The 9,875-nt window shown below is 48.5% G+C and overlaps 1 protein-coding gene across 1 annotated transcript; it reads left to right on the top strand.

Moving 5' to 3' along the window:
• Positions 1–897: 897 nt before the first annotated feature.
• On the top strand, positions 898–9,243 carry LOC131887104 (mediator of RNA polymerase II transcription subunit 13-like). Its single transcript, XM_059235627.1, has 11 exons — positions 898–1,375; positions 1,799–2,232; positions 2,321–2,859; positions 2,996–4,440; positions 4,517–4,624; positions 4,701–6,431; positions 6,502–6,663; positions 6,739–7,762; positions 7,824–8,086; positions 8,153–8,682; positions 8,840–9,243. Exons 1-11 carry the CDS (start codon positions 1,298–1,300, stop codon positions 8,970–8,972), a joined length of 6,447 nt encoding a protein of 2,148 aa, XP_059091610.1. The 5' UTR covers positions 898–1,297; the 3' UTR covers positions 8,973–9,243.
• The last annotated feature ends 632 nt before the right edge of the window (positions 9,244–9,875 follow it).

Raw genomic sequence — 9,875 nt, forward strand, 5'->3', positions numbered from 1 at the left:
TCAATATGGCAAACCATGCCAGTACCCAAAATCATGAAACCCTATCCCAAATGAACGGAGTCATCGTCAAAATCAGTGAATTCTCATCCAGTGCTCAATCTGGCATTGTTATGCCAGTCCTCGTTCAACAATCCCCGTCACCTCATACCTTGGCCGAACTTCGAACACAGTGGGCGACCAGGAAGAAGGAAGAGCAGGGCTCATCTAGCCGGATCAGCCTTCCAGTTCATCTGGCTGCCCTGAAAAACTCTGTCTGTGTGCGTGTGTGCGTGCGAAGTGTTTTCACCTCTGGCCTGAATGGACCAATGGAAGTGGAACTCGGGCTCAGGCTTGCCATTCGTTAGACGAGCCACCATGTTTTGAGCCTTGGGGCTTGGAATTGGAGCGGTTATAACCTTGATTGGGTCCTAGACACCCTTAGTAGGAGGATTGGATATGACAATAGACGGTATGTGACAGGCAAAAAAGTTACAGGAATGTTACTTTTACTTACAAAATCAAGAAGAACATGCTGCTTCAGGTGTCTTACATTAACTGGATCCATTATTTCATTAGATCATGATTGATGTGATAAAAAAATGTCCGAAGTTTCAGCGTTAGATCAATGTTGAAGTAATAAGCAATGTGCATTTCACCTTCAAGTGGCTGCACCCTTTGGGTTGCTTCCAACTTGAAACGTTTCGTCCTTGGATGAGCAATTACCATAAAACAGTTCAATAGCAATTTTAGATGACTACTCGGACCCTTTCCGACGCTTTCACGAGCTAATCTGTCTCTTGTATCCCTAGATAACTATGCTCGTGTCACTTTTCCCTCCCATTCACCCAGCCCATCACGCAACCTCTGGCCCATTCTGGCCGAACTAGCCCGTCAATCTGACTCTTGGGCTATCTTCTGACTAAGCAAGCCTGACTCGGTCGTCCAAGAAGTTCAAGAACGAATTTAACTGAAGTTCAATCCTCCGACCTGAAAAATTTGAGCCGAGATCATCGCCTTTGGCTGGGGTGTTCCTTGGTTCGCATCGTGCTCGTGTCCCGCCCTGCTCCGCCCTCGAACCCGCGCCCGTAGTTTTGACGGTGGCTTGGCTCTTCTTGGCTGGGATTGGGCGTCGAGTCCGAGTTTTCGAATGTGGATGGCCCCTTTCCGAGGCAGTTTGAGGCCCGGCCCCTGGGTGGTCCGCCCCTTTGTGCGTGACGATGCCACCGGCGGCCCCGCCTGGTTGTGTTCGTGGGCGGGTTTGGCTCCGATTCAAGTGTGAAGCTAGCCAGCTCTAAGGCAGGCGTGTACGTGCCCCACCATGAGCGGGGGGCGTGGCGAGCATTGCCAGACCAATGGAGCCTCACTCGAGGATTGCCACACCAATTTCTTTGCATTGGTGAGTTTTACTTCTGGGCTGGACCATTGGATTCAGTTAGATGGACAAGGCCATCCCATTCAGATGAATGCCCAAATTCAAGGTCCAATGTCAGTTCCACTTGTTCGCCGACGAGAAAATGACAGTCTTGAAACGAGAAAACCTAGTTCCAAATGGGTCAATTCAGTCTTCAACCAGAAAAGTGATCCAATTTTGTGATTACTTGGAGTACAAATATAATGCAACGTTAAAGAGGCCGGCAGATCTTTAAGACTGATCAGACAGTGATTTTCCCAATCAATGAAGTGGCTCATGTTGTTGCCGCCCTTAGGTTTTGGGTCGAGATGACGTTTGAATAGGTTGAGTTCATACTTGGCCTTTCTGTGCCTTGTGTATGTAAGTGCGTCTGTTGTTTAACTATGTACTATATGGGTTTTCTTTCAGACCGACGTGTGCGGCATCAAATGGGCGGTCTATCGCGAGTCTGAGAGTCCGATCGGGCTCGATCCGGCTGAAGATGCGGTGCTCGTGTCCTATGCTCGCTGCTTGGCGGCCGAACTCTTGGCGGTCTGGCGGCGAGTGCCCAAAGTCGATCCGGCACCTTATTCGGCCTTGGACTCGATCGACGAAATGTCGGGCCAGCCCATTCCGCAGCCGGCCAAACCGCCCGCCGGGACCACGGCCCTTGAAGATAAGAACTTGTTGTGTCAGAAGAAAGAGCTGTGGGTGTTTTGGTACGGGGATCAGCCCGATGGCATGAAGAAGCTGATTGCACCCGCTCTCAAGGAAGTCCACGACATCTCGGGCACCTGGGAAAACGGCTTAAAGTATGAGGCGCGTTCGTTACTCTTCAAGGCTCTGAACAACTTGATTGAAAGGTAAGTCATCATTCATCAAACAATTTGACAAACAAGTTTAAAATGAACCGACACTCATTTGTTTCCATCTTTTCCTTCGGTTGAATAGGAATCTACTGAGCAAAGAGTTTGTCCGCTTGGGTCGTTGGTTCATTCAACCGTTTGACGGGCCGGACAAGTCGCCCATGCATAAGTGTTCGCATCTTTCGTTCGCCTTTGATTACTTCATTCACGGCGAGAGCTCGGTGTGCGCCTCGGTGGATGTTCGCCAACACCCGGCCGTGCGCCGCTTGGCTCTGCATCATTTGAGCTTGGCCAAGAGTCAGACCAGTCCCGTGCCTGTGATTTTGGCCCCATATGGGCTGTCGGCCACGCTGACCGGCGTTAGTTTTAAAGCCACGGACTCGAGTGCGAGCCAGCTGTTAAAAGAGTGGAACCGTTTCTATCCGTTGGATAGGAACCGCTATTTTTGTCAAGACCAGTATGGTGATCTCGTGGCCATGCCGCCGGCCATTGAGGTACGGGTGGCCGGGGTCCGACTAGTGTACCCCACCTGCTATGTGCTCGTATCAGATATGGATCTCAATGGGCCTGTGTTCACGCCAACGGGGATCAACACCAAAACCATGAATACCTTCAACTGCTCAGGTGAGTGTGATGACAGTGTTTCTTGATTGAAATTTGCCTTCCTAAGTCTGATTGATAGACAAATCAGTCAAAAAAGGAACTTGTGTAATTTTGTTAGAATAATGAATAACATGAACGGTTGACCCTTCTTTTCCAGGAGAATCCACCACTATGCCGGAGAAACTCGAGTTTTATGGCTCTGAGCCTTCTCCTTTTACCACCAGTAACCATCCCTTGTTGGTCGACCACTACTTTAATGAGCTCAATTTGAATTACGTTGTTCGGCGTTCTGAGGCCGTCTGGCAAGATGCCCTCTGCACTAATCCGGAGAATATGGCCAAACAGCAGCAACAACATCAACAACAGCAGCAGCAACAACAGCAACAACAGAATGATGAACAAACTGCCAACAATATTGGCGAACCGTCAGGCTCGGGTAATGGAGATTCCGGTCAGCCCAGTCAGTCTCAGACAGTGGTGGATTACGTGTCTCAGTGGGAATTTTGTAATCCGGGCAAGATTGCCCGGCGGAAACCTAGAAACCGACCCAACCGTGAGAAGTCCAAAGATAGGATAAGGTTCAATCCAAAGATACCGTTCCATAGGAAAAGTGACCTCATCGATGGCCTTGCATGGTCATTTGGACAGACTGATATGATGTGCGCTAATTCAGCAGTGATAGGGTCCCAAGGGGGCGGAGGGTCGAGAGTCCCGGGTTCTAACGGATCTCGACCCATGGGTCCCCCAGGTTCAGTGAAAGACGGCGGTGGGCTAGGTATCAATTCCCCTGCATCAGTGGGCCCTGTCACCCCGGGGAGTGTCCTCACTCCGAAAGCTCCGGCACCAGGATCTGTTCGTACCCCGGGCGATTCCATGGGATGTCTAGCCAGTCCACTCCCACCCCCTAGTAATGGTCCCCTAACTCCCATGGAGACGGACGGACTGAAACCACCTCAAACGCCCAAATCCGTGCCAACCTACTCCCCTTTCCCAAACGTGAGATCCATAGACAATCGTCGGGTAGACAGTGTAAAACAAGAGGACCCAAACGATTCCGAGGCCACACCCAAACCAGAGCCAAAAGAGGACTCCGACGAGTCTCGCTCCAACCAAGCCGGGTCGATGACGGTCAACGGCAACGGAGGAGGGCCTACCACTTCCACGAGCATCCCTTTCAAACGGCCTGCCTTGCCTATGAAGGAGTACGAAGAGGAGCTCTCTAAGGAAGATATGCTTTCCGATCACGTGTATGATTATCAGAGTATGCAACATTGGCTCAATCATCCCGTCAAGAAATTCCGCCCAGCCGAGGCTCGCAACGGTGCTCCCCTACGACCCATTTATCGCCGAAACAGCCAAGCCAATGTCTTCAACTCCGAAATGGACGAGGACTTCCGGGACCTAAGGAGTGATATCAAGCGAGAGCTTATGGATGGAAGGACTTTTTTGGACGAGAATCGGAAATCAGGGGATGGAGTCGCCGGTTTGTCGGGTGGTCCAGGTCTGAACGATCCATATGAATTCAGTGACGGAATTGATCCCAACAAACGAGCTGCTGCAATGGCTGCCGCTCTCGCCGCTTCTGCCGCTGGCGGGGACAAGGTAAGTTTTGTTTCAATCCTCTGTTTTGGAGGTCATTTACAAATATTTCTGAGCGAGTACAAACCGATACTTTCAGCCCAAAAACGAGGACGATCGAAATGACTTGTTCTCAACTACGGGACTCAAGCCATCCATGGATGATTTGGACAATTTATTCGACGATTCGAGTGATGAAACTGATGCGGTAAGGAGCAACTTGATCTTTGAAACTCAAAACATGAACTCTTAGAGTTCGATCAACATTTCTTTTACCCCTCTAGACTGGCCATGCTCCTACTCCTCCTGATTCAAATAAACCAGCCAATCATCACGAAGAGACGGACGATAAGACCACGTTGAAACTCCTGAGAAATACCAAAATTGATCCCACAGGGAACCTGCCTCATGACCAGCTAGCCAAAATGTTCCCCACGCCCCCTTCACACGAGCACAATCATCAAATCACATCCCCGGCTGAAATCATCTTGGACATGGATGGGCATCCATTACACCTCAAACACGAGCCCATGTCTCCACCTGAGCTCATGGAATGGTCATCCATGGACGATCATAACGCCCTAGCGGTATCGAGTTTCGCTCCTCTAGAAAAGCTCTACAGCACCGAATGTCCTTCGCTCCAGTTTCCCTTGCAATGTTTGTATAAACCTCGAGCGCGTCATCAGTCCTTGGCAGCCGCTCAAAACCAACCCAACAGCAACAACCAGAGCGCTCACGGGTCAAATGTCGCCGCGGCGAGCACGCCCGTGGGCACACCGGCTCCGCCCAGGCCAGGCATGTCACCCATTTCACCTTTGCCTTCCATGGAAGGTGGGCCGCGCTCTCATGGCCCAGCTTCTGTTGGAACGTATCACCCACCAAGTGTGGGTGCGCCTGGAGTGGCCAGTCCCGCCTCGGTTTCTTCCAACTACATGAATAAAAGTATTAATAGTGTGGAGCCCTCACTCGCCCAAGGCAAAACTCCGGAAGCCAACGCTCTCATCTTGACTCTGGTGTTGTCAGATACCTTGCTGAACCAGTATCGGGATCACAACTTCAATAGTTGTACCTTGTGTGTGTGCAACAATGACGGCAACATCCGTGGCAGAGATGCAAGTTCGTACCTATCTGAATTTGCGGGTGAGGATGAGGTCACTTGTACTTGCGGTTTTAGTGCAGTGGTGAATCGACGGATGGCTCATCAATCCGGACTCTTTTACGAGGACGAGAGTGAAGTCACAAGTGTCACGGAAGACATGTACTTTCGCAAGAAGCCCAGTCTTCTCTTGCTAGATCCCAAATGCAGCGGGGAAGTGGCCGATAACAAAGCCGTTCCCGATGTGGATCGGATCCCTCCGGCTCTGCTCGACCTAATCCATTTGCAGTCCATCTTTCCAACGAGTGCACAAAACGCACTCCTGAAGTATTCAAAACAGTACCTGAAATCCAGTTGTCAGCTTGCGCCCGTCAACATGGTCGAACTCATGGACGCCAACAATGTGATCTTCCAGGCCTTGGAACAGGTCAAGAACGCCTCAGATCCTGCCACGACCTCTGTGACTAAATTGGAAGAGTCTCAAAAGCAGACTTGTCTTCACCGCTGGCCTTTGTTGAAGAGCGAAGGGCCTCTGTGCAGCGAGGACGTCATTCGGGTCATGGGTTCTCTGCAACCGTGCTTGCATGAGTCGCTACACGTGAAGAAATTGAGTAATGTTAATAGTACGCTGTCTGTCCTTGGACCTCTGACGTGGCGACAGTTTCATCGCATGGCCGGACCTTCAACCAAAGGCAACACGGACGATCAGTGTGAACCCTTGCCTGTACCTGTGATCACTGTGGGCCATGAGAGTGACTTCCTCTCGATCTCACCCTTGGCCTTGCACTATTGGGAGCATCTCTCTCTAGAACCTTTCTCCATGCCGAGGGACGTGGTCTATTTTGCCCTCTGTCCGGATAACGATCTTCTTCTCGGAAAGACATCGCACTTCTTCAAGACGTTGAGCAATGTCTACGAGGTAACTAGAACATTTTTTGAAAAAGACAAAAAGATGAATAAAATGCCAACGGAATGTTGATTATTTTCAGACATGTCGCTTGGGGAAGCATGTACCCAAGTCAGATTTCCGCGATGGAATTATTCGGATTGGTAAGAAGGCGGCCATGGAGCTCAGAGACGACGAAGCCGATCGCTGGTTCGACATGATTGGCGAATCTCCGACTGCTTGTCTTCTCAAGCTATATGCTCAGGTATGAAATTGTGCATGCAAATCTGCGTGAGCGTCCAAATTCGTTACTAATCCACACCATTTTAACTTCCTTAAGGTGTGTCGACATTATTTGTTACCTCTGCTCCTCAATCTGACTTTGGATCAAAGTCTGCTCAAGAAAAAAGTCCCGAAGGAGGAAGTGATGGACCGATCGCAATCAAGTCACCAATTGACACCTGGCATGAATAATCCCTATGAGAGCAATTCCTCGTCACATCCTTATCAAATGAATAGTAACAACAACTTTGGTGGCATAGACAAGCCCATGGGACAACCCAAGCAAGATGGTGTGGAGATGAATGGGAAGGAAGGGGGACCGTTCGGTTTCGACGCCATTGTAGACGATTCTGAGTCGGACCCACCCGCAGTGATGATCTACCTCGTAGACCCCTTCAGTTTTGGGGTGGAAAACTTGGACATGAGGCGTCTTTCCAACTTGGCTCTCCTTCGATGCTTTATGCAGATGCTGCCTCACCTCAAGGGACCAATCCGACATAATATTCATTTGCAAGTCATATCCATGGATAACATCGTGGAATTGTCCAAAACCCAGTCGCAATCAGCCATGCCGAATCATCTCCGAGGGTTGGCTTTCTCGATCTACTCTCAAGTTCAAAGACCGTACCAATACCATAAAGACTGCAAAACACTCACCGGGTTCGGACCTGCCTCTGGGGCTGAGCGCTTCTTCAAGGCCAACGAGGCCAAGGCTAACATTGTGAGACACTTGTACCAACCGCCATACGTTTTGGCTCAACCCTCGCAGAAGAAGAAGTCGACCAATTCAGATTCGTTTGGAGGCTCAAATGAACGGTCGTCCACGTTGTTTGTCAATTATTGTTTGTCTGAAGATCAGCATTGGCTATTTGCCTCGTGTTGTGATGATCGGGGTGAATTAGTCCGCACGAACATCATCAATGTGGAGATCCCGAACAAGACCCGCCGAAAGAAGGCCTCGGCTCGTCGAGTTGGATTGAGTAAACTCATGGACTGGATCCTTTCTGTGATGGCCATGTCTTTGGTACCTTGGCGACTTGTGATAGGAAGGATTGGTCGCATTGGCCATGGCGAACTCAGAGGTAAGAGCATCAGCTTGATTTCAATTATGTTCAAGTCTTAAAACACTGGGTATTTTCTTAGGTTGGAGCGTATTGCTCAGTAGAAAGTCGTTGAAAAAGTCCTCCAAACAACTGCGTGATATTTGCCCGTGGATCAGCGAGGTACCCAGTATCCTATCTGCCTGTCTGGTGTCCTTGGAACCTGATTCGAGCTTGCGATTGATGGCCGATCAGTATACGCCAGACGAGAGATTTGGTCAAACTGCCAGTCATTCCCAACTCAGCACCCCCAAAGATGCCTCGTGTACTCATATCCTCGTCTTTCCAACCTCAGCCACCGCACAAGTAAGGCCTCACATTCCCATCTACTGATTCACGACTCGAATTGACAATGTTCTTTTCTCCCCTTAGTCCTCGCAAAAAGCATTTGAAGATACTCAAGGCTTAGGATCCAGTAAGGATGATATCGACGATTTCGTGTTAGGACTGGATCTCGACGATTTGGATCAAAACGAAGATATAGGTGGTTTAGGCGATCTCAATATCTTCTTCGACGATCCTTCGGGCGGCGTGGATCAACCAGGTAGTCCGAGTAGTCCTAAAAGGGGCATGTCCGATCCGAACTCGCCATCACAAAGAAATTCAAATGGCGAAGAGATGTTCCGCTATGATCAAGAGGAACCAGGGAAACGAATCGAGATCCTTCAACAACCCCTTGCCTTGGGTTACCTGGTGTCCACAGCTAAAACCGGTCCAATGCCCAAATGGTTTTGGAGCTCTTGTCCTCATTTAGAAAATGTCTGTCCTGTATTCCTTCGGTCTGCCCTTCACATTAATCAAGCCAATATTCAACAAGGAGGTGACGACGGATTCTCTTCGAGCTCAGCTTCATCTGGACGAGTTCATTCCCTCGATTCCACTTACACAACGGACGTTTTGAGGTAATGATCGTAATTAAACCTTTTCCATCTATACCAAGATCTTTCCCATTAGGGTGAATGGAATCCATGAGACAGCAATTTTGGTGTCTTAGACGCACTCAATGATTGTGTTTTTTTCAAAGGGCAATGTAAAAATATTGTTTATTTTGCTTAACAGGTACGTCTTGGAAGGCTACAATGCTCTGTCCTGGTTGAATTTGGATTCTGACGGTCAAGACCGACGATCATGTCTGCCTGTGCACGTTCAACTCCTCCAGCAAATCTACGCCAATTTTGCTTCATTGGTCTGATCTCCCCTCGAATTCTGAGGCTCCTTTTTGATATTGCGACCCAAATATCAATGACAACTACGTCCTCCTTACGGCCTCGGCAGTATTTACTTAAGTACTTATATTGTCACTTCCCAGCTCTGCCTACTACATCCAATCCCTCGCAAGCCTGATGTCTGTGTTTCATGGCAACTCGAGCCGCTCCTTGATTTAACCTCAAAAGTCTTCTGTCAAACCGGACTTGAATTTGAGCTTCGGAACTTGTAAGGCGCCCCAAATTGAGAACAACAAACACTTGTTGCTCGTTACAATGCTACCACTAAACTATTGTTGCTGCTATTACCACCACTTTCATTTCCATGAATTGCTCTCACAGTTGGAAAAGAGAGCACAAAAAGTGAGACATGTCCAGGTCTCAAGCATAGCTAAATGTCACTCGGAATGAAAGAGCACGACCCTAACTAAAAATATCCTCTTGTGCTGAGATTTTCTTACGAAGATATATTTATTTTGTACATAACCACTAACTGCTAGTACTAAGTAACTACAGCAACAACAATTGCTACTATTACAATTATTGCTACCATTACTACCACTATCATTCATTTTAAACACACTCACTTTCACCTACAACAAAAATCATGTCTGAATCAGCTCGTTATTATGAACTTGTGCACAACTTGTCCAAATCGCCAATTTTGTTGCCGATGTATGACTAATAATGGGAAAAGAATCGTTGCACCCCCCTGAAATATTTAATTCCCCCTTATGAGAAAGGTCAAAGAGGGGTCGTGGAAAAAATCAAGCGAACAAAAAGTTTCATTCAGAAAAGAACATGTGCGTTTCCCAATGTCACGCCGTAAAAGAGGAGCATCATAATGATTAACTTAATAATACGTGCATATTCTAAAATCTAGTTCTTTT

This window comes from Tigriopus californicus, chromosome 9, assembly GCF_007210705.1.
Source record: "Tigriopus californicus strain San Diego chromosome 9, Tcal_SD_v2.1, whole genome shotgun sequence".
NCBI lineage: Eukaryota > Metazoa > Arthropoda > Copepoda > Harpacticoida > Harpacticidae > Tigriopus > Tigriopus californicus.